The sequence below is a fragment of the Mytilus californianus genome, unplaced genomic scaffold (genome assembly GCF_021869535.1).
Source record: "Mytilus californianus isolate M0D057914Y unplaced genomic scaffold, xbMytCali1.0.p SCAF_7, whole genome shotgun sequence".
Lineage (NCBI taxonomy): Eukaryota > Metazoa > Mollusca > Bivalvia > Mytilida > Mytilidae > Mytilus > Mytilus californianus.
This window is the reverse complement of record NW_026262723.1, coordinates 9,929,017-9,955,812: the sequence shown is the minus strand read 5'-3', so window position 1 is coordinate 9,955,812 and position 26,796 is coordinate 9,929,017. Positions and strand designations below refer to the sequence as shown.

Genomic DNA, 26,796 nt, shown 5'->3' with positions numbered 1-26,796 from the left:
GTTGTTTTGCCGAGTAATTACATTGTATATGGTGATTTTTTTTTAAATATTATAAACCCCTTCCACATATTCATGTACTTGTCCCAAGTCAGGAGCTTCACCAGTGGTTGTCTCGTGACATGTCTATTCGTTTTTTTTCTTTCTTTTTTTTTTACATATTAAATGGACACTTATCTGCTGTAAAGACTGTTTGTCGTCCAATTGATGTATTTACATCATGTACATCTTTTTAAGTTATTGTTGTCGTTAAGGTTGCCGTCTCATTGAAGTATACACCAATATATTAATTTTAAAAGGAAAAATCGTTGTTCGAAAATAAAATTTTATTTTACAATACCCATTAAAACACATCTAACAAAAACAATACACAGTAATGTTAATTAATATTGTTTCATATGAAAAACGTGCTAATGGTTTCGCTTTCACTCGTCCAATAGGTGTTTTAAAAAAGGGTTTTTAGATGTTTTGAAGATATGATTTCAGTCAATGTAATTATGCTAAGCATATTAAAACACCCCCAAAAGACGGCGAAACATTGAACAACACAGTTATTCACACGTTTTTCATATGGGATTTTGAAAAAAAGCAATGTTTTTTGTTTTTTTTTAAATCCTGTCATTTCAGAAAGACTCTCGAATTAAAAAAAAAAAAAAGATAGTGTATGGAAATAAAACCAAGGCGACCTGCTAATTAAATAAACCCTCAGTCATTTCTTTTAATCATTACAACTAATTAAGTCAAACATTTGGTATGTTTGTGAACACTCAACTTAATCAACAGCAAAATAGAAATTCCAGGTAGTCTGTTTCGCTCAAATTCGGCCACATTTACCTATCATTATAGATCTTGTCCCGATGAAATTTTTTGCTGTTTTCAGATTTACTAGATCTCTATCTACAATAGTGTCTTTAAACAATCGTCAGCAATCGTTTTTCGAGGATAATAGCTCCTATAAAAATTAATGACGATTTCGGACATGCTGTTTTATTCATTTTGTTCCGCTATCATTGTCATTTTTGCTGGTCACATTTTCTCTATCTACTTTTATAGTTACTGCAAACTAAAGCGCCTGTGTCGCTCACCTAGGTCTATGTGCATAATCAACAATGGACTCTCTCCAACATTGTAGACACGAATCGAATTCATGACAAAAATTTCTTTTTTGCTGATCTTGTATTGCTGATCATTTAGTCTGTTTAGTTTCTCTCTATCCTCTTTAGTTTTTGATAAAAACACAAAAGAAAATCCTCATTTCAGGACAATCACTCCTATGAAGAGTGAAAGTCTACTAACTATATCCGATTCGGCAAAATTTGACTTGTTTATGGATCTTGCCTTGCCGATCATTTTTGTTATTTAAAGTTTCTATTTATGATATATAATAATTTTTATCACATAAGGCAAAATGCAAAAACAAATGGTGAAAATCGTCATTAAAGGGAACTAAATACAATAAGGAGTCGTCGGAAAATTTCCCCCATATTGTCTTAAATGTAGATCTTGTCTTGCTGGTCACTTTTGCTTATTTAAGTTTCTATCTATCTAAGATATAAGGCAAAAACGCAAAAAAATGGTAAAAGTCGTCATCAAAGGGCAATCATTCTAATTAGGAGTCGACTGACGATTTCGACCATACATACTTATTCGTAGATCTTGTCTTGCTGTTCATTTATGCAACTGAAAGTTTCTCTCTATCTGTTAGTTTTAAAGATAAAGAGCAAAAATGAAAAAAATGGTAAAATTTGTCATTTAAGGGCAATAATTCCTATAACAGTTCCTTGGCAGTTTTGACTTCAGCCATTTGATTTATATTTTGATTAAAAGAAGTTTTGTCCTGATGATAATTTTTTCGGTTTACTGTTCTCTATCTCTATCTTCTATATCCGCAACACAAAAATAAAAATGGTAAAATGCGTCTTCCAAGAGAAATAACTCTTATAAAGAATTGACTGCCAACAGTGAGGATTTAAATGTAGATATTGTCCTGCTGATAATTTTTGAGATTTACAGTTTTACTTTATCGTTTATAATTTTAAAGATAATATTAAAAATTGTGAGAAATTGATTTAAAAACATCCTCATTTACGGGTAAAAACTCATATAAAGAGTTTTCGTCTAATTATAGGGAATGTATATCTTGATATTCGTAGCCTTTCTGTCTCAGTCAAATTTTCTCAAGTAATATATGTTCAAAAAGTAATGGACATTACTTGCGTCTTACCCCCATGTTATAGTTTAGCCTTAGAGGTCATGTATACTCGAAGGTTGGATCATCGGACACATTTTTAAACTCAATACCCATACGGTGAGTGTTGTCATGTTTCGTTCCAATTGCCCCCAACGGACGCTTAGGGATGAGAAAAGTTCCGATAAAATGATCGATATTGTATAAAAACTGTCTTCACAACAACAAAGTATAGCGTTGAAAGCATATTGATTCCATGTTTATGTGTAAAATTGTTTTAAAATCTTCAATTTGTAGTATCTAGACTCTTAAATATTCAAATTCCAGTAGGTTTTAACATCTTTCAAATTTCTAAGCTAGCTGTAAATGAAATAAATTCAGAAAAAAAACCTGGCACTTCCTCTTTAAGATCTTACGTGATTAAACATAACGATAAATAGATGGAGATTCCGTTGTTGTAACTCATAGGTGTATTATTCAAACTTATCGATTGTAACATTCTTATCTTAAAACAATGATGAAATGTTTAAAAAGGCGACACATTTCTACACGATATCAATATTACAAGTTGGATGCACTTCAATATTTCTGTGCACGAACACAATTTAAATACAAATGATTTTAAATTTCCTTGACATATGTTATTGTATAATTTTGTTTAAATGCGAAAACGAGAGTCAGGAGTTGGAGACAAATTTTAAATGTTTGTTATCAGATGAATGTTTTTTTTTATATATACATAGTGACATCTATCCTATACAGCGAATCTTTTAACTTGTTTGAATTTCTTTATCAACATACAAGCTCGTTGTTTCTTGGTGAGAGGGTTGTAGAAGGCCATCATTCGGTAAAATTAAGGCACTTCCTATAGCTGTTGTCAATGTCGCCAGTTCATATTTTGCTTTGGTTTTGACTGAAGGTACAGCTTTTTTGGTTTTCTTCTTATTACTCTTTGGTAAAACACTATTTTCGATTGTCAACCGCCGTTCCGCATCAGGATTTTCTGCACACTTGAAAGCTTTGCGAAAACAACGCCGAAAGTTATCACTCAAAAACGCATAAAGTAGAGGATTGAGCATACTGTTAGCGTACGTCAAAACTGTAAGACCATTAAAAAGATATATTTCCCAATCTTTCAGTCTATAGTCCTGTGGTTGAAATGTAAGATTTACTTGGAATACCCAATGAGGCAACCAGCATAAAATATAGACACCGATAACTGCAAAAACTAAGCGTGTTACCTTTCGTCGTGATCGTTTTTTGTTTGCAGTGCGCATACCTGGACCAACACAGGACAAATTTAGCACAACCGATAGGTAAAATACAAAGATTAAGGAAACTGGAATCGCAAATCCTAGTAAGAAAGTATACCATGTGAATGCCTTTTCTGGAGGTATCAGTTGGTCTTCCGGCCATTTTACAGTACAGGTGTCATGTGATTTGTCTTTTGAATTTGGAATCGTTGTCGAATACAAAATTATTGGTAGCATCACAAAAAACGAAAGGGACCAGATCAGGAGACAGACAAAGAAAGCGATTTTAGTTGTCCGGTATCGCCCTGAAGATACGGGATGACATACAGCAAGATATCGATCTCCACTCAAAGCAGTAAGAGTTAGAACGCTTGTTATGAAGTTGATTGAGTATAATACAAAATATATCTTACACATAGCTGTGTCAAATATCCAGTGTTCTAAAACAGTAGTTGTTATAAGAAATGGTAAGCTTATTAAAAACATCGCATCAGAAACAGCAAGATTTAATATGTACAAGTTTGTAACAGTCTTCATTTTGGCAAAACGTAGAACGACATAAATAACTAACGCATTTCCAATCAGACCGGCTATACAAATAATGGTATACGATGATACCAAAAACGTTGTAATGGCCGTCCTGTTAAGCTTCACTTCCGGTGTCTCTGTATCATTGTCGGAATCGTTCTTTCCATTCTCATCACAGTACACGTAGTAATAGTCCGTACTATTCATAATGGAATGTAGTACAATTCTTTTCCCTGAATCAGTTTTCTGAAATAAAATTAAATTTCAGTTATTGTTATATCAATTCTATTTCAGTAGAATGAAGTGAAATTCTTTTCCTTGAATCAGTAAACTGAAATAAAAACGAATTTCAGTTATTGTTATATCAATTTTATTTCAGTAGAATGAAGAGAAATTATTTTCCTTGAATCAGTTACCTGAAAAAAAAAACGAATTTCAGCTATTGTTATATCAATTTTATTTCAGTAGAATGAAGTGAAATTCTTTTCCTCGAATCAGTTATCTGAAATAAAGACGAATTTTAGTTAATGTTATATCAATTTTATTTCAGTAAAATGAGAGAAATTATTTTTCTTGAATCAGTTACCTGAAATAAAAACGAATTTCAGTTATTGTTATATCAATTTTATTTCAGTAGAATGAAGTGAAATTCTTTTCCTTGAATCAGTTACCTGAAATAAAAACGAATTTTAGTTAATGTTATATAAATTCTATTCAGTAGAATGAAGTGAAATTCTTTTCCTTGGATGAGTTACATAAAATAAAAACGAATTTCAGTTATTGTTTTATCAATTTTATTTCAATAGAACGAAATGAATTTTTTTCCTTGAATCAGTTACAATAAACACATTCCGACAAAAAATGACAACCTTCTGATTTCAAATATTATCAACTCTCATACATTGTTAAAGTATTGCATTGGAATGGAAAGGAACTTTGCTTCCTAAATCGGTTACCTTGAGACCAAACTTTTATCTATAAATTAGGCACTTTTTCGACTTTAGTTAGTTGTTTAGAGTTTTACGGTTCAGTCTGTTACGATTCATTATTTTATAAGATACATTATTAATAAAGATCGGATTATCAGTACTAATTTTATGTCAATTATAAATTTTAACCTCGAAATAATGGATTATTTACTCTACAGTACGTAAATCCCGGGAGAATAAACACTAAAGTTTGAATTACTAAAACCAGCGACTTAATAAAATAATATCACGCAAAAAGAAATGCTCGTATGTCATGTTCAGTATAATTAATGATCAATTTTAATAATAGGATCTTTTATGAGCAGAGGCGTAACACTTTTACGGACACACGAACCGAATAATCCATACAGTACTGTATGCCTGTAACATTGATAAAAGTAGTACACAAAAAAAGGGGTTGATTTCAAAATTAACTTATTCTTTGTCATGCTGCTGACTCGGTTATAAAAGCTCAAAAGAGATTATGTTCTTGTTGTATGACATGCCGACTTTACATGACACTTTAAATTTGATTTAACTCAGTAAAACTAATGTTTCATCTTAAATCCGTATCGTTCTAACTTGCTATAAAGCGAACTACATGTAATCAATCAAATAATGGATTCGAATAGCCAATAATTACTCATCTTTTAATTAAAAACTTGATCATAAAAAATCGCATCACTTTAATTTAAAACTGACAATTGAAACTAATGTGTTTAATTTAAAGATTCAAAATTGAATTTTAAAGTGATAAATCTAATTAAATTGACAACATCGCGGCGATAATTGAAATAGAAAATGACAAATTACAATGCAATCTCGGTTAATTTTCAAAACAAGTCAAGTTTTTATTGTATTATCAAATACATCGGAATTATTATCAAAGAATCTTAAGTAATTTTGTTTCCAAAAACTTGTCAAATATTACTTAGTTTGAATCATAATTACAACAATTGACAACGTAAAGAGAGCAGTGTCTTTGATTTTGGAGAAAGAATCTGAAAAGGGGGGTAACGCTCCTTGACGATTTCACCCACATTATAATTTAAACAATTTCATTGGTCCATGCCTCGGTTACAAGGATTTGACAACGCTTAGACAAGGGTTCCCTGTCTTTTATCTGTTTGGCTCTGACAGACAACAAGGGTGTCTGAGATACCCGTATGTTACAAGGTAAAGGGCCAGCCTACGACAACGCTCTGTTTTACAAAAAAGTTCTTTTCGGTATCCTCGGAGCATTTCTAATTTATACCTTCTGAAATGTTCAAGTATCTCCTTAATGGAGGAGAGTAGAACTGATCGTTGTCGGATCATTGTGAGTCGAAGCGTGAACATAGTGTCAGTATTTCTGTCTGTTGTATTATGAAAAAAACTAATCAATACGAAAAGCCGGTTATTCCGATTGATGCTTGAACACCGTTAATGGATATTTGTCTGATGGAGTGGCCACATGGGGTTGACTTGGAAATCTTAAAACAGCAGTGCTGACATAGAATCTCTCAAACCAACGACATTTTACGAGATATAATTAGGTCGTCAATTACTTTCCTATCGTCTTGAATATGTATCAAATATTTGCAACTGGACGATAAAAGAACAATCTAAAAGAATATTAAAATGTCAATATCTCGTCAAATAACGTTTCCTCATTCATTAAGATAAACGATACTCCGATTAGTATATTATGATTCTAGCAAGCTTGTTTGAAGTAAGACAGTTTTAATCTGAGATATTTCAAAAAATATTTAGGAACTTATCGCGGTTGCATTCTATATCGTTTGTGATCAATTCGTCAAGTACAAACGCAGTACATATGTTTCATGTTAAAATACATTCATTTTAAGCCTTGAAATCAATTAAATCTTCTAACTAATTCTTGATGGGAAAACATGCAATAAATCTTTTTATATTAGTGTTACAAGGACAGGAATTTTTACATCATCAAAAGTCTTTTGTTTGAGAAAAGAATAGTTCTTTCATCCTCCATATCGACCACCATGAAGTTACTTAATGTGTATCGTTGTTCAAAGTTGCAAAATTCTGCGACCGAATCATTAATGAGGGGGGGGGGGGGGCATTAATTAATTGTTGTTTGATTTACGTCCAGTGGGAAACATTACATGCATATTTAGACCGGGGACAAATTAATATAATAAATCAAAAAGATAGGTTTCGAAAGAAGGTCGACCAGGATTACTAAATGCAATTGGAACCGCCCTTTTGTTGGAAAACTTGCAATTCTAGTCAATAAAAAATCGGAGTCGAATGCACATGCCTCGAAGGGGAATCGAACTCGCAACCTCTGTGTTCTCAGCCTAGTGATCACTGTAAACTACTTAAAACAACAAGTCGGGCAATCCCTATCTTTGGCTCAAAATAATAGCCTGATTATGTATTGTTGCATTTGTACATGTTAGTGTAGGCCGAAGTTGTGTATTCAATGATTTGTTTACGCTTGTTTATAGGGTTTTGACGGTCTGAGAAAACCAACAATATATTTCTTAAAATCTTTTGAAAATTAAATGAAGAATTTAGGATTTTAGGGAAACATATACTATATATAATGGACGATTTAAAATATTTCCGTTGTATATGTCAATCGTCAAAAGGATTTTCTCCGGAAGATGAAAGAAGAATTATTCATAAACATTCTCAGATCTTCTCAACCCGGAATTACATGATAAATGATATTTTAATTTTTACGTGACATTTTAAAGACTTTACTCCAATTTTAAAATGACATTAGTAGTCTCGATCCCTTGTATTTGTTAACGTCATACTATTGTTAACGTCAATCAATTGTTTTATAACACTTATGTATACAAGTCACATCAGTTGGTAAGCAAGTCCTTAATTCGAAACGTCCGTTATCGTCAAGCTCTATCAGCAACAATAGAAAGGGGGGGTTGGGGGGGGGGGGGGGGGGGGGGGGTATTATTAGGTGGCGCTATATTCGTCGATGACGTCAAAAAGTCCGCCAAATAAATCAGCTAAAAAATCGACGTTTAAACTATTTTTTTTCAACTTGTCATGCTTTTATTATAATTGATTTTTAAAGTTTGTAGGTTTTGTGAGCAATATATATATAGTTTCAATACGACATAGAAACATTGTCCAAAATAACTTGTATTTGCTATTTCTTTATCCTGTCTGTTCTAAAAATTATCAGCCATCTTTTTTGTTCGCCAAAAACATCGAATTTAAATAATTTGACGTTTGCGTATCCAAATACGGAAAAGAACGATAAAAATCTTAAATGCAAGCGGGTAACCTATTTCACATTTCTACATAATTATGGAGCCATCATTTTTTACTGTAATACATCAATTTTAGTGACCACCAGTCATGTCAATCTGTAGCTGGTTTTGGCTGCGTTTCTTGTTTAAAACAGTGAATGTTCAACTTATTTTCATTGTACCTGTTTCCAAAGTACTCTAAAATACTGATTTTATTAGAGATATGAATGAAATTGTGATTAAAAATTGTTGTTTTTCACAAGTCCATACGATACTTCCATTTCAAAGTAATTAAATCCCTTCTTGATCCCCTACACACGGTGACATTGTTTTCTTTTTTTCAACACACGTCATATAACGTTAACAAAAAGGAGAAGGGGCAATAAGGCCCTTATTTGGCCCAAATATTACTGCAAATTTAAAAGTTATCCTACATATTCTTAAATTTGTCCTAACTAGACTAAGGTACGAGGTATTCAGAAAATAAAAACAAATTTGACATTGATCGAGTAACCATAGTAACAAACCATGACGAAATTCTTATATTTTGTAAAATTTCTTGATTTTCCTTGTTTTTCATCAAATTTTAGATTGGCAAAGTATGTGCGCATCCGAGGAAACAACTTTAAATTTGGTGAGATTATGTCAATAGTTATAATAAAGCTTCTCTTAAATCATTTTGTTGTTTCTTGGTTGCGCACGATGTCTCCACAATGGAAATAACGATGGAAAAACTGCTTAAATTCTGTATTTTTCATCATTTTCATGAAAACGTTACATAATATAACGTAATTGTGACGTCATCAGATAGAAATCTTATGTTTTTCATTTATATTTCTTAACATTATGTACCAATTAAGGAATGACTGTAATATATTTTCTGTCTATGAAGAAATAACATAAAAAATGTGGTGCACAGTGAATATCCCGCGTAGCGGGTTATTTTAAAGTGTGCACCACATTTTTTATGTTATTTCGAATAGACAGAAAAAAATATTACAGTCATTTCTTATAATTTAATTCTAAATTCCATTTTAAACCGAAGTAAACCATGAAAAAACGTTGATGACGTCACGGTCACATGACAAAATTATGTCTATGAGCTGATAAACAAAACAACGTCAGCCAATCAGAAGACGCGTTACATCCCAAATTAAATTATTTTGGTATAGTTGTCAAACATTTTATTTTCTTGGGCAAAAACCGGGCCTTAATGCCCCTACTCCTTTGTGTCAGGGTCATGTGCATAGTGAAAATTTACACATTAGAAAAGTGAAACAAAGATCATCTTTATTGCGTTTGAAACTGTACGTCTTAGAAAATTTCATTCATACTGGATACAAATTTGACAAATTAATGATGGCCAAAAGCACAAAAAATAGCAATAGAAAATACCTTGTAAAGAAAATTTCTGGAGGAAAAATCATATGAAAAATGAAATGAAGGTCAGTTAATTATATCTGAGAGGTTGGACAGGGGGTTACCCTTCATCCACCTCCCACCCTCCCCCCCTTCTCCCACCTCCCGCCCCTATCTCCCACCTCCCACTTTTAGAATTTTTTTTCTCTCCCACCTATTTTTTTGTCTCCCGCCTCCCGCCCCCTCCTCTCTTCTCCCACCTCCCACCTCCCTCAAAAGCTATCCACCCCCTCATATCTATAAGTTAAAAACCTTGCTTATAATTTGATTATCTCTTTACTAAATAAGCTACAGTAATAAGTGCAAAAACTAGCTTATCAAGTCAAAGAAGAAAAATTCATAGAGATGTTTTCTTACAAAATTGAATTTATTCAAATGACAAATTCTTGATAAATTGAACAATGCATTGATCATTAAGTAAAAGGCACAAGATTTGTCCCACCAACTTTCATTTCTGATATAAATATCCAATTATTAAGGTAAAATATACTATACTTTCAGTCTTTGTTTATAAATATATATAATTTTAAGTATTATTTTTTACAGAATTTCTGTCATATTTTTGGTATACTTATCCTTTTTTTGTATGATATTATCTAGGCAGTACTGTATTGTTCAACTAAGAAACATAGGCTTGAGTTAAAAGGCTTTTTTACTTTGAAGAAACTTATTATTGTGACTCTTGGTCCCACTTTTTAGAATATAAAATATATGTATAATTCTATAAATGATCAGTACTATTTATTTTTTAAATTGTATAAAATATGTTTTATTGCATTAAACATTGTTAGAAAAAATTTCTACAAGGAGTGATCCCATATCCCATTTTAAAAATTACAAAGAAAATTTCATCAGCCAAAGCTAATTTATATCAATTCAAATATGTTTCTAGGTGACATTTCTTAATTTTTACCAATTTTTTGTCTTTTAATTTTTACCTCTAATCCTTCTCTGAAAAGTAGGGAAGTATCTCTTCTTAATATTATAATGTCATAGTTGTAAATAGAATTTCAATTATTTTCTTCTGGATTTTTGTAGAGTAAACTCCTTCTTATTCATTTTGCTGGGTTTTTATTTTTGACTGGTGATATCAAGAGGAGATAACCACTTGCACAAATCGGCAAAAAACCAACGCTTCGTGTTGAAAATAACTTGACGTTTGCGTATCCAAAACTCTATTGCCTAGATATTTATGTCGAGTGTTTGTCTTAATGAGATGCTTTATTAAATTTAAATTCAGCCCATCATTTTTAGTTTCCTCGAAAATAATTAGATTTTTCTATCAGGAGACTTGACAATTTTCACACAACAGCTGCAAACTACAAGTTTGAAGATAAAAAGAAGAATAAAGGACTTTGATTTGATGTTTAAGTTTTGACAAGTTAAAACTATGTATATTCAAGATTATTTTGATCAATAAGTTTTTATCATGACAGTGGTATTTTAGTAAGTAAAAATGAGGTTTGTCTCATCCGTAGTTTTTCGGAATTTTCACGGTCACGTGACTCTATTGTTGCTGATAGACTTGGGGTCAAACCGACATTACCTGAAGATCTGTGAAAGCAGCGAAAGCGCTAGTAAAAGTGATGAATTGAAACCGTTATTATCTTTAATTAATTTTCTTATATATATATATATATATATATATATTCCATCTTCATGCCTTATATATAATGTACTGTATTACGAGGCTAGATTAAAAATGACGAGGAAAGGTAACATCCTGCCACCGAAAGCTGTATTATTGTGAAGCCTAGGTGGTCGTGTGGTCTAGCGCGTCGGATTCAGTGCAGGCGATTTGGTGTCACGATATCTCAGTAGCATGAGTTCGAATCCCGGCGAGGAAAGAACAAACAATTTGCGAAAGCAAATTTACAGATCTAACATTGTTGGGCTGATGTTTAGACGAGTTGTATATATATATATAATTTATATATAATTTATATACAGCACAAACAACATTTTCGAAAAGACCAAATGAGTGAAAAAGTATATATTTTAACAAAACGCATTTGACTAGCAGGTCGAACAACTGATGTTCTTAAACCCTGCTGACTGCCATTGGCGATTACCAAATAAACGGATCACAAGATGTAACATAATAGATCTTATTATTAATTTATTATCAAACAGAAAACAATAAACTTGCGGAAAAGATGGTATACCGCAAACATGAGGTGCAAAAATGTGTACACCATATCCGGATTTCGACAATTAATGTCTCTTCAGTGATGTTAGGAATCGAAACGGTATTTGGAAGGCCATATAATTTACCTCAATTTAGGATAGACGCTTGATTTTTGAAAGAGTCAAAATAGGATGAACAGATCATATAAACCCGAAGGCAAATATAAGACAAGCCCAAACGAAAAAATATAAACAAGTCTAAACTGAAAACAAAGTTCAAACCTATGATTGTGTTGGATAAAAACCGCAATTTTTATACGTGTGCATGCAAAACAAATTTCTTGGTAGAGGGGTCTAAATACAGCACAAACAACATTTTCTAAAAGACCAAATGAGTGAAAAAGTATATTTTAACAAAACGCATTTGACTAGCAGGTCGAACAACTGCTGTTCTTAAACCCTGCTGACTGTCATTGGCGATTGCCAAATAAACGGATCACAAGATGTAACATAATAGATCTTATTATTAATTTATTACCAAACAGAAAACAATAAACTTGCGGAAAAGATGGTATACCGCAAACATGAGATGCAAAAATGTGTACACCATATCCGGATTTCGACAATTAATGTCTCTTCAGTGATGTTAGGAATCGAAACGGTTTTTGGAAGGCCATATAATTTACCTCAATTTAGGATAGACTCTTGAATTTTGAAAGAGTCAAAATAGGATGAACGGTTCATATAAACCCGAAGGCAAATATAATACAAGCCCAAACGAAAAAATATAAACAAGTCTAAATTGAAAACAACGTTCAAACCTATGATTGCGTTGGATAAAAACCGCAATTTTTATACGTGTGAATGCAAAACAAATTTCTTTGTAGAGGGGTCTAAATACAGCACAAACAACATTTTCCAAAAGACCAAATGAGTGAAAAAGTATATTTTAACAAAACACATTTGACTAGCACGTCGAACAACTGATGTACTTAAACCCTGCTGACTGCCATTGGCGATTGCCAAATAAACGGATCACAAGATGTAACATAATAGATCTTATTATTAATTTATTACCAAACAGACTAAAAAATTAAAACCATACATGGGACAATTTAACTCTGAGGAAAGGGAGGTAACAAAATATTATGCTCAGAGAAAAGGAAAAACACAATTTCTTGTTGAGAGCATCGGCATTTAAATTTCATTTTTAGTTCTTAAAACTAAACATAATTTAATGCTTGCATGTTTAGAAAAAAAATCAAAATGAACAAACCATACCCCTCCTTTTTAAAGTTAAATGGTCGTTCCTATACAGCAAACAAACCCGAAGAAGATGTCAAGAGAAATGCACGGGATGAATGCACTTATACCACAATTGTATTATCAAGTGATGAGATTTACTAGTTTGAAGTCGTGGATGGTTTAAACTTTTGCAGTATTATATTATCTAATTTAATTCGGTATAGTACGAATGTTGCAATATAAAATTCTTATCACATATTTCAATGAGGTGTAATGAATGTTATTAGACAGATTTAGTTTCAACCGTACATTGAATAGACAGGAGTTAAAATGTCACATTACATAACAAATTTAGTTCTATCTGTGCAGTGAACAGAGATAACAGATAGGCGTTATGAAATTAAGATAGGCGTTATGAAATTAAGATAGGCGTTATGAAATTAAACTTGTTAAAAAATTTAGCTTCAACGATTATCATAACAATAAATCAACTTAAATGTTGAAATAACGCACGTCTACTCATCACGAAAATGTTGTTTTTCATGTATTTTAACTTGGGTTTGTATCGCTCTTCTGAGACATGTCAGATGAGAAAACATCGTCAGTAGCCATCTTAGATTACAGAATCGCCATTTGTCTCATGAGACTTATAAAGATTTTAGAAGTGAGATTTGGGGAATATATAGAGATCAAAGGGTCACCATTGGCCCTTAATTTTCCATTTATTCTGAATCCAATAATTAAAAACGATTTACTGAACAAAATTTTTGTTAATGCCTGACCCACTGAAAATAAGAAAAAAAGGTGTGGTACCTTCGTTTTATGATGGTGCGATTGTTATGTCATAAGCGGTTAACGAAAAGGCAAATGTAAAATCACGAATAATAATGTTTTTGAAGCAATGAACAGACAACCGTTGATCGCAAAACAGAAAATAGAAAAAATGTAATAAAAGTTTTTTGACGTAACTTGTTTTTCTAAATATATCAGTACTTATTAGTTTGTTTTTGTTCGTTAGTTGCATTAGTTTTTTTTTAATCTTAAAAAAAGGAGGGTTACATTTTACATATAAATTCTACAACAACACCCGTTGTTAACGATACTGATGCACTCGAGATGGTAAATGTGTCCAAACTTTAAATTTCGAGGTTTTCCGAGTGTGGTTGGATATTGTCAATGTGGTGACGTGGTAAATATAAATAAGAAGATGTGGTATGAGTGCCAATGGGACAACTATCGATCCAAGTCACAATGTGTAAAAAGTAAACAATTATAGGTCAAAGTACGGTCTTCAACACGGAGCCTTGGCTCATACCGAACAGCAAGCTATAAAGGGCCCCACCATGACTAGTGTATAACAATTGAAACAGAAAAACCAACGGTTTAATCTATAAAAAAAAAAGAAACGAGAAACGAAAAACACTTATGAACCACAGCAACAAACGACAACCACTGAACAACAGGCTCCTGACTTATATGACAGGTGCATATAAAATATGTTTCTCTAGAATTATTTAGCTTATTTAGACTGCAATGATCTGAATGTATATGGTCAGATATTTGACAAGACAAATTCAATCCACGTGTGGTTTATAAAAATTCATCAAACTGTTCAGAACGGTTTAAAAGCATACGGAATAAATATGTCTGTTCTTCTAAAATGTTTAGTTTTTACAGAAAACTATTTAAGCAAGGTTCCATGCAAACCATGTGTAATGTATCATTCTGTGATGTATGTTTTAATTGATGTACATAATTGTTTATTTGAAACATCCGTTTCCGCCATAAAACACATTCCTCGTGATTATGTTACTTATTAAAAGGTGATTAAGGAAACTGTTTCTTCTTCTTTCTAGACATAAACAATGTTGAAATAATTATTATTTGTGACAAAAACATCACCATTCATGAAATGTTTGAATACAGTTTATAATTGATGACAGTTGGAGATAGAAATAATTACTTCACTTCACACCAAGTTGAAAAATAGCACTGATATGTCATTTATCTGATTACACGTATAGATCAGCACAAGAGAAAAACATCGTGTATTGAGAATTACGAAGGTCCGCATCGTAATTGATATGTGTACAAAGTTTCAAGCTTTTAAGTCTTCAAGTACCGTAATCAAAAGCTTTAACCCGAGAATGCAGTGGTTTCACAATGTCACATTTCCGTGTTCAGTCAACCGTGTAATTTAGTCAACCTCGTTATTTGGCATAATATTTTAAAAAATCACATAAACCAAACGGACCAAATAACGAACAGGCGCACAAACTTCAAAATATAATGGCTTCCTACTATCGTAGGCGGGGAATACAAAGATGAACACATAAGCGACAATCAACAAAACTGTACACAGAAAGTTATATCTAAATGATTGAGCCATACAAACTACACAATATGTAAAATAGTTAAGGCATAGTGTAAAACAGTGTATGGTACAGTGGTATGGTTGTGTTATGGTATGTTGGTATGGTACGGATACCACCATACCTTGGTAATCATGCATGGTACATGTACCATGGTATTGTAACTATGATGGTATGGTATAAATTACTATACCATAGTATGAAGCATAAAATTGAGAATGGAAATGGGGAATGTGTCAAAGAGACAACAACCCGACCACAGAACAGACAACAGCAGAAGGCCACCAACAGGTCTTCAATGCAGCGAGAAATTCCCGCACCCGGAGGCGTCCTTCAGCTGGCCCCTAAACAAATATATATAGTATGGTTTTTTGAAGTAGGAAATTTTGAAAAGTTAATAAACCTTTTCTGAAACCGGATTTTATTTACTATTCTCTTTCTTTTCTTTTTGACCTATTCCAAAACAAACTTTTTTTTCAATAAGAAATAGGAAGAAGAGTATTTGTTGAAACACAATGTAAAAAAATATTTATTGTTTCAATTTCCTTTTGAATGTTTTTCCCAGACATTCAGAAAAAAAACCCAATTAATTACGCAAAGAATGGCCCACACACATTCAAATGATGAGTCAGTTCCTTAGTTGGGATAATGACATCATTAAGTAAGCAAAAATTAAAATAGATAAAATCTTGATTTATTCTTGTCCTTTCCTTGCCACATATTTAAACTATCATGCTTTAGAAAAACAGCCAAGTGTGGTTGATGATTAATTGTAGTAATTAAGAATATAATCTGCTGTGACTGCAACTTTTGTTCATTTAAAAGACTTTTTTATTGCTCTTTTTTATTGCCAACAAATAGTGTCACTTCTGAAAATGTCAAGAAAATCGTTCTAGGGGTCTTGTTTTGAAGACAAAACCATTATAAGATAGGGAGGGTGTTCCATATAACAAACAAAAGTATCCGGTAGTACTACATGAAAACTATGAAATAAAGAAAAGAAAAACCTTAATTCTCTTAAACTATTTTTGTAATGCCATTTCTTGGGCATAGACGTAGGACAGAATATGCAACTGTTAAAAAAGATAAACATATACCATTAATTGAGTAATAAAGAAAAAGAAAACCCCTTGATATAATGGAGGTTGGACATAAGGTTTTCACAAATATTGGAGTTAATCACCTATCATTAATTCAGAAGTGTTTGATGAATCGAAAACGTTCAATAAACGTCACATATGTTGTGTAATCATACAGGGTTTAACCAAGACTGTGATTCCAGACTTGTGTACAATGGAATTGAGTGAATGCCTTTGTTGATTTTATTTTCTTTTTCGATCAAATAAATGTAGACGTAAAAAAAAATTATTTAGGAAAATCGCACAGATTCCAACCCCGGTCCTCCACATACATGTATCACTGACAATTTTTTTCTTACACATACAAAATTTTAATGTAGAATTGAAGATTTTTTCAGAACTTTGAAACAGTGTGATTTTGCTGGAAATGTGTCTTTTTCTAAACAGAACATATTTTATGTATTCACTGAATCATTGTTTATTCCAGATCTTCGTGCAAAAAGGAATTTCAGAACAAATAAACGGATTCAATACACCTAATATTATGGAAGAATTCAATGAAACAAATTACCCGTTTTATGCGTACTTTTTAAATATATTTTTTTATCTAAAGGTTTAAAACGTCTCTTGTATAACATTTTTGGAGCATTATATTTTTATATATATTTTGGCGGTCTACATCACAATCCGGTTCACAGACGTATTTAAAGCGTTATGTGGAACCCGGTCATTTGAGGTTTTTTTAAGTTATGCCTGATTGTTAGGCTGAACAATATGCTGTCTTTATATCTCAACTTATAGAATGAATTCTTTATTATTTTTATGTTACAATATGTTATCATTTTCCAAAGGTAAATGAGGTGGCCTAATTCGTTCATCTATATAGAGATCACTAGCCTGTCAACGCTGATACAGTGAGTTCAAATACCGCCCGTAGCAAGGTGCGTTTTATTCCGGCCGATCTTTGTTGACTATGATTGTCAGTTTTGATGTCGTATGTTGGTGGTTTTCGCCGGCGTCCTCCACCAATAAAAACTGACCGCATTGATATAGACAAGAGTTCTGCATGTGGAGTGCTAGTCAAACACCAAAAATCAATCAATCATCGTAAATGCCCATCACAGAATGCGACGTATCACCAGATTTTTACAGAACATGAGCAGCAGGGTGTCACTAGTGAAGCCTAAACATGTTACCCTTCCGGAGCACCTGAGATCACCCCCGGTTTTTGGTGGGGTTCGTCTTGCTCAGTCTTTAGTTTTCTATGTTTAATGTGTTATATACTGTTGTTTGTCTTTTATTCTTTTTCTTTTGTTGTAATGGCGTCGTCAGTTAATTTTCGACTTATGAGTTTGAATGTTCCTTTGGTATCGTTTGCCTCTCTTTTACTGCTTGCCCTTCCAGATCATATAAGTTAACACCTGGTCAATGTTTTAATCCCCTCTGCACTTCACCTTTTTCTTTTCATGCTTCCCAACAACAAATAATTTCTTCGATTATAATGAATGAAACAATGTGTGCAAGTAATATATTCAAGAGCATTTAAATTATACGTTAATTAATTCAGAAAATTATTTAAGACACGCCACAGGTATTGACGATCCTCTAAATCATTTATATAATATTATTTCAATTTTGTATAGTATTGCCTCCGATTATATTCCAGAAAAATATACAGCTATAAATTGGATGTAACTATTTCTGATATACCCATAAGCTGTATTGCTTAATTTGCTTTTCAAATAAACTATGTAACGTATAACAGTTAAATAATATCTAATCATTATACATGGTTATTTAGTTATAAATAAAAGCCATTTAGGGTTTCCAGAATTTCCCAGTACAATCTATACAAATGTATAAAAAGTAATTTAGAAACAAGAATTGCAATAAATTTTATTGGCAATAATAATGGTTCTCTATATCATGTATTCAAATAAATGATAAAGTCACTGATCAATATAACAGCTTGGATATGTTAGTGTTTACATGAATGAAAGCTGACATCAGGGATATCAACGTCAACGAAAATGCATCCAAACGACACATTTTTTTAATTTTTTTAGGTCAACATATTATAGTTGAGTGATAAGTATGTAACAATCACGGAAAACCTCATTAAATCTGTTACAAGCCCGTATAATTTATGTAAAATATTTCTAATTTCATAAATTCCGAACTAGATAACTTTTACTTACTGTAACACAGTGAAAGTTTGTAGAACTTTTTTCGTATGCACTGTGATTAAAGGCGGGGGTCAACACTGGATGATGTTAACCCACTCAATTAAAAGATGACATATTGATGATGATGAAGCTCATTGAAAATGTGTATGTGTCAACAGCAAAAGTTTTTAACGACTTCCTAATTAAAAATATATTCGATACATAAAGTTTTGAAAGAAACGATGATGAGTACAAAAACTAAACTGACCTAAACAGAGCAGCCAATTCCGTCTATAGTCACTTCAACGTTTCCTTATACATGCAATAATTATATTTCATCGGTAGTTACACAAAAATAACATACCGGTATATAATGAACTTGACATTTGCTGGTTCACTATATAATTTAAATCTTTCTAGAACCTAAGCATTGGATATAGAACGGATAACATTAATACTCCACACGCATCAAATCCGATCGGGTGGAAGTAAAGAACGTACATGAAGGATAGCGATTTATAAGTGCATGATATGTAATTCTGGAATATCCTTCGATGATCTCGCGAGGTTTGATTCATTCTCAAATGGTCTTATGGAAGAGGGCTTCTAACAGGTGACAGATGACATGTACATGCTAATATTTTAGTTATCACTCTTCACTGACTACTGCAAATACATGCATACTTATGGTTACAAGGAAGTAATTATTTAAATAGGCGACAATGGTAGCCTTTTTTGGTTCTGCGTTTTCCCTATCAAAGATCCATTGAAAAAAATGTCGAAATCTGAATTATCAACACCTTTGGGTGTAATTGAAACTGCAAAACACATATGGTGCCGCAGCTTTTTTGATAGAAAAATTGCATTTTTTAAGGGTACTCAACGGTTCCGGAATTTTCGAAATAGTATAAATGAAGAACACCGCTTGCTAAATTTGGCACAGAAAATGTTTCTCGTCACAGATAGTTTTCTCTAAATTTCTCGCTATTTCTACACCAATGGCCAACACTCATTTCTCACTATTTCAATTTTGATTTCTAATTACTAGGGCAGCAGAAAATAAATTTACTTCTACCCATTATCTTGGATGTGAAATCTAGGTGGCGCCAATCATCTTTATTTACTTCCTTTTAACCTATACCGACATGTATTGAAATAAAATCGGACAATCCTTACATTAGTCGATTACTATATTCCCCTGCTGCTTAAGTTCAAATTTTTGGATTAAAGATACATTTGTTCACCATTTAAAATGACTTTCTTTACAGGTACCCCCCTTTACAGAAAACGTTACTTTTTACAAACTTGGGGCCATTAACCAGCTTATTTTGACTGTTTGGATATGTTTAAAACGAGGTGTTTGATTAATAAAGTTCGATATAGGCCTATTAAAGACTTTAGGCTGATGATTTGATAACTGTGTCCAATTTATATGTCTTTATCACGAATATAAGAACACCGTTGCATAAGAGTCAAAATATTTTATGAAATAGACTATAAAAATGTTCAAACTAAGAATTTATCATTGCTGTTACATGTATGTGTTTTATATGAATCGTGTGCAGAACATTCAATTTGACGATTCTAAGGAGAAACATGTACAGCCTTTGATTTTTTAACTAATTTTAATATCTTAGGGGCATTTTGGCACATTTTTACCATTAAAATACAAAAATGTCGCTAACGTCAGCAAAAATAAGCCCCCCCCTTTTTTTTATATATGCCTAAATACATGCAGTGTTTTCGAGGATGATGAGAAATGATTAAAGACAGAGTCCTTTTCAGAATTCTCGTTCTTACAGTAGGTTAATGAACCCTACCCCTTAGGCAGAAGAATAAAAAAACAGTAAAAATTTGATATAGACTATAGTTTCATGGCGATCAGAAAATTTCTTATGATACAGTTTATCACTTAGTAGTTATTAATTTACCTTTCCAATTTCTAAAATATCTCGAAAAATACAGTGATGCGCCAGAAATCGTTATTTCGCTTTAGGTTACAAGGAAGTAATTATTTACATAGGCGACAATGGTAGCCTTTTTTGGTTCTGCGTTTTCCCTATCAAAGATCCATTGAAAAAAATGTCGAAATCTGAATTATCAACACCTTTGGGTGTAATTGAAACTGCGAAACACATATGGTGCCGCAGCTTTTTTGATAGAAAAATTGCATTTTTAAGGGTACTCAACGGTTCCGGAATTTTCGAAATAGTATAAATGAAGAACACCCCTTGCTAAATTTGGCACAGAAAATGTTTCTCGTCACAGATAGTTTTCTCTAAATTTCTCGCTATTTCTACACCAATGGCCAACACTCATTTCTCACTATTTCAATTTTGATTTCTAATTACTAGGGCAGCAGAAAATAAATTTACTTCTACCTATTATCTTGGATGTGAAATCTTGGTGGCGCCAATCATCTTTATTTACTTCCTTTTAACCTTATATGTAAAACCAATCTATACCAAATGTTCGTGACTGTGATAAAGTTTCAATAGAAATTAAATGAAGAGAAATGATTATTTAATCAATTACTTTCCAATACCAAAAGTGCAAAATATCATGTCGCCATTGTAGCAAAACCACGTGACTTCCTCCAATAACGGTAACCATGATTTGTACCTCATATTTCAGTAATCTTCCACAAAAACAAAAATTTATCCTAACGCTAAAAATGTTACATATATTATATTTGAAGAGTAATCCTCCATCAAATATAAAAGTAAAAAGTAAAATAACAAAAATACCAAACTCCAAGGAAATTCAAATCGGAATGTCCCTTATCAAATGACAAAATCAAAAGCTCAAACACATCAAACGATTGGAAAACAACTGTCATATTCCTGACTTGGTACAGGCATTTCCTTTTATAGAAAATGGCAGACTAAACCTTGTTTTATAGCTAGCTAAACCTCTCACTTGTATGACAGTCGCATAAAATTCCATTATATTGAGAACAATTTGTGAACAAAACAAACAGATATAATAGGTAAACATGTCAAAAATAGGGGTACAACAGTCAGCATTGTGTTATAATCTTAATCACTATAAAACAAACAAATATGTCAACAAAGAAAAACAAAACGGCATATAGACGATTGTATCCTAATATTACACTTGGCCAACATATTTTATCGCCATTCCGCTTGACCAAAATATTATGCCGCTATAACAATAGACACCCTTTCCTAAAATAAAACTAGGATCTGGTTCTGACACATAGGTTAAGATGTACGTCAGTTTGTAATGATGTGAATAGACGAAATGACAATATTTCCTATTCTTATAGTATATCGTGTTATTAATTTGCGGAAATTATCTTTTGGAGAACTTGTGAACATCTATTATTGTATTAATGGAGAGATGTTTGCCTAATTTATACTGCGCACGTCAATAAATAATTATGGGTTAATTTTTTTGTTTCTATTACAATGTACATGTAATAAAGAAAGTTTAGAAAATTTCTACTTAGAACGTCATATTACAATTAAGAAATAATTCTTGCTCATTTTAACATGGGTAGGCATTATATTTGTCAATATCTTTATATCCAGCGTAAGCGAGGTGTAAAATGTTGACACCTCTAATGTCTATCTATATTAATATGGGCATGGAGCATGGCATGATATAATTATTTCGATTCTAATAGGAAAATTTATAACAATTATTTAGTACTTCGAAGTGGACCTATAAAACATGTTCGAAAGGCAGCCATTTTGAGTTCAACTTGATGAAGCAAAAACGTTATAAAAAATCACCCGTTTCACGATTTTATCATAACAAATGAACAGATACATGTGAACTTAATTAAAATATGTTATTTAATTTTCCAGCGTGCAACACCAACACAAATGTCCATTTTGATCTCCGGTGTTGTCCAAAATACAACTGACGTTGCAATTTCAAAGGAACGTCATATTAGAATTTATATTCGAAAGTTTATATTCAGATATGCCATAAACTTTACGTTGGTGATCGAAATTTTCTGTCCGAAATGAATAATGAAACTAAATTTCAATAAAATAAAAATATGTTGAACATCTTTTTTTTCACTTTGAGTTGGATGTAATTTCGTTATATCCTGGTAGTAAGCAATGCAATCGCCATTTCATAAAATACAAGATGTCGTTAATTATTGCTACTTGACTAGTACGTACAATTCCAAATAAAAATAAAACAATTGCAAGAGTTTTTCTGTCATTTCTTGGTTCTAAAAATGTATCTACCTTCTATTAATTTCGTACAACGGGATTACAATCGACCATTTGAATGCAGTAAACAAGGTTCTAAACACAATGCAGTAACTTTGTTCACAGCTTCTGAAAGTTTGAATTTTATTTAAGTGCCTTGGTAAATATTAATTCATCATATCATTCTGTTTGGTCTAAAGCGCTCTCTGTACAAGTTGTAACAATAAAAACTAAGTGTAAATGGCATCTTATAGCGCCACACGTATTCCTGTCTTTATACATCCTTGGCTGTTTGAGAGTTTCCGATGAAGGAAAAGACTTTCGGATGCGTTATTTTCATTCACTTGTACTAAACGGCAATACTCATACTAGAAACGAATATAACATTTATTAATTAAACGTGGTAATTTTCGCTTATTATGTGATATTAAGGTAAGTTACGCGAAAATGTTCCCCTGCGCAAATAGATTGTTAAAATCAATAATATTGACATGAAAGGCGTTAGATGGGCGAAGTTAACACTCGCGAAGAGTCACTGTTATTGCCCGATCCCAGGAAAGATATCCATGTTACATGTAACTACAAAACCCTTCAGCACCATATTTCACATGCTGCTACTTCAGTCAAATGTAAATAAATCTTACAGGCAAACGAGAGAATCAATATATAGCTTTGTTTTAAGTTTAAATAAGATTTAAGTAAAACTTTTGATGCAGCTTAACAGATTTTATCCACGTGATTTTTTATTGCGTATATTTAACCAGATATTTAATTAAAGCTTTAAGAATGTTTGCTAAAATTATAAAACAAAATAACAGGGTGAGAGAGGTTTAGAAATATGATTATATGGATTTCTCCCGTCCGGCAGTCAAATCCCTGCGAATCTGGTGTCTGTTTGGTTGAGTAGGATGTACATGTATGAATACGCAATCATGTCATGTCGGGATGGGGACGTTCAATATATAGGTCTGTATTTAGATAGTGTCGCGCTCTTTGTACCTTACAAAATCAGCGCAACAGCTCTGTTCGTAGTCCGTCTTTATCATATTGTAAGACTTAACATGTCTGCCCTATCAAAAATACACTTGTCGTCCAGTGGTAGTCCATATTTCCCGCCCCGGTCATCCCACTTTGCAGAACCATCTTCTTTGATCGATAGTTTAATCTGTTATCGTCCAACATACATGTACATGTATACAAAGAATGTTTGCCATACAACGATAAACAGACAACAATTGATCATTATATACTGACGGACTTTGAAAACGCAACACACATTAAGGTGATTTTTGTTTTACCAAATCATGATTGATCCTCATATAACTACTATTCATGCTTACCATAATTCTTTCTGTTTAGAAAAATGCAATACCTGACTTTCCTGAGGTAATTGAACATACTGGATTATTGAAGTCGCACGAATTTCTTGAAGCGATATTTGAAACCAATAAATGCGTTTTTTTAAAAGTTTTTTCTTTGTGAAACAATTCTTTCAATCCATACCCACACTTAAATCAGTAAAAAAATGTTTTATCTTCATATTGCCGAAAATGAGCAATGAAAATCTAAATCAGGCCATAAGAATATTGTAGGCAGTGATACGTGAACGTGCTGTCGCTAGACAGTTTCAGCTAAGAAACTAATTTTACTGCCCTTACAACCACGATACAGGCAGACAGGTTTTATTGATGACCACCCATGTTCAGATCCATAGTGACAACGCCACGTCAACGAAAGATTAAATAACGTCATTTGCGAGACATGTTTACGGCCGCAACGTATACTGCTAATTAAGTAGTCGAATGTCATGATAGACAGATTCATGCCATAAATGTTTCCCATATACTGAAATGCCAAAGAATCGACTGCAGACAAACATTTAAAGCCCTAAAGTTTGAACCGCATAATTGCCAAAACACACTGTAATGGATGGTACAGATGCCAAATCAAAAGGTTAAAAATAGAACTAAAAAAAATACCAACAGAATTGGTCGACCTTTCTGTCAATCATTCAGGAGCTGGTTACGCAGTCATTGACTTCGACGGTGGCATATCCATTGGTAAGGAAACAAAACAGGTTTTCAGTGCATACCATATGATTTAAATATTAACCATGACGTAATCAATTCAAATTTCAAACTGAGAACATTTTTTTTTTTTTTGACAATGAAGTAATGAATGAAATTGATGTTTATACATTTATTTTACTAAAATTGTATATTTGAAAATGAGAATTAATAAGAATAATCTAGTGTTGCGTTTTTAATGTACGTCAGTATACATAAGATTTAAACGTTTATTTTTCTCTCCCTCCGTTTGCAAAAAAAAACCCACACATTTTGGTACACCTGACTTTTGAATGTAATGTTATGTAAGTAATACTATTCATTTGGTAATTTATATATTAAGTGCATTTATCTTTTTTTAATTTTAAACTGCCCATCAGTCAAAAGTACCTCACTAAATTAATTCGAGCTTATGAATGTAAATCAATTGGCATCTTACAGTTTATTCATTGAACATTTTATTTGTTCACATCCTATGAAATATGTAAATTAACAAAACGTTATGACAGACAGTAATTGTTTGATTTCCTTATCAGTTTTAACCTGTAGTTTGTTCATATAATTCCGCATCCGCATCTTAATTCTTCATACAAATATGAATGTTATCTTCATCTGACAAGGAATTGCGCTCAAACTGGTGCTAGAGTCAGTACGTCTTGAACTTGCATTACTATGTGAGCTTTTGCTCCTTGTTGAAAGCCTTGCTGTACCTTTAAAGAAGTTGAACAACAATGAAAACACCGTTCCGTTGTATTTTGTTTTGCCAACTGCATGTAGGGATTTTGTGTCATGAAATTTTAATACAACATATCCCTTCTTTTCCAGTAAACAGAATTCTCAAATAAGCATCCTTAATTCAGTGTGTACATATACATTTGTAAATTAATACAAAGTAATTTTAAAAACAATGTAACTATTTATCAATGTTTTTATTATCTGATTGATTTTTAGTAAACAAACAACCTAAAGTCGGGCTTTATATTGAGCTTTTCAAATCAACTACATAACAATATACTAGTATACTCTCCAAAATATTCAAAAGTTATGCAAACAATACAATTTTTTATATACATGTACACTACAAAATATGCCATCAACAGTTTTAAACATACAATTCTTGGTAGATAACAAATAAATCTCTAATAAAGTTAAAAAGCATACTAACAAGACCAGATTTTAGAATATGTGGATGCAAAATAAGGTATATTTTAAAAACATATCATTTTAAGTTACTTAGAAAAATAAGTACTGTAAATACATTTTTTGAAGTTCCCATTTCATAATTTTCATAAAACGTTGCCTTAGATTCAAAGCAATTAAATTTTTGAAGGAGGTCCTCAATTTTCTTCTTGAATTTCTAGTTTTTTGTTGCAAACTGGGAATACAAAATATCTATATTTCATCAAACAGTGTACTCTATATAATATACAATTTGCTTTATACACACCCTTTGTTGGTTCTATTTCAATTACGTTGCAATACCAGTAAAGTGAAGTCACCAATTAGTCTAGTTGATGGAATATTGAAATGTTTAACTTGCTTTCTATTAAAACAAAAATATGCATTTTCATTAAAATTAAGTTTGAGAATATCATGCCTATATTTCCAATAGCATAATTAAAAATAACACTAACGACAGCAATTGTCTTACCTTGTAGATTATCTCATATCATAGCACAGAATGTAAAAGTTTTCCCAGCTCAACGATTGATTTTGTCAAGTCTTATAACATCATTGTTTGTCTTAATTCCAATAAACTCAATACTAATCAACAACTATCTTAACAATGTAAATTTACTGTAAACAAAAAAATCGCCGTTCCTCTACAATCATAGCTAGGAAATAATTACACAAGCTTCCTGATATATTTTATACCCATACGAATTTTTATGTAATTGAATTGCGCGTAAGCTATCCTCAGACCGCCAATCATAGTATGGATACTATAGCACAATAAAGA

At 32.1% G+C, this 26,796-nt stretch overlaps 1 protein-coding gene across 1 annotated transcript; it reads right to left on the bottom strand.

Annotated features, from left to right (window-relative positions):
* Positions 1–305: 305 nt before the first annotated feature.
* Positions 306–26,677, bottom strand: LOC127710158 (somatostatin receptor type 2-like). Its single transcript, XM_052215893.1, has 2 exons — positions 26,488–26,677; positions 306–4,212 (listed from the first exon to the last, which is right to left on the bottom strand). The coding sequence occupies exon 2, from the start codon at positions 4,171–4,173 to the stop codon at positions 2,956–2,958; it is 1,218 nt and encodes a 405-aa protein (XP_052071853.1). The 5' UTR covers positions 4,174–4,212; positions 26,488–26,677; the 3' UTR covers positions 306–2,955.
* Between the last annotated feature and the right edge of the window lie 119 nt (positions 26,678–26,796).

Coding starts and splice junctions, on each gene's coding strand:
- LOC127710158 (XM_052215893.1), bottom strand. CDS start 4,173: ATGAATAGTACGGACTATTACTACGTGTACTGTGATGAGAATGGAAAG.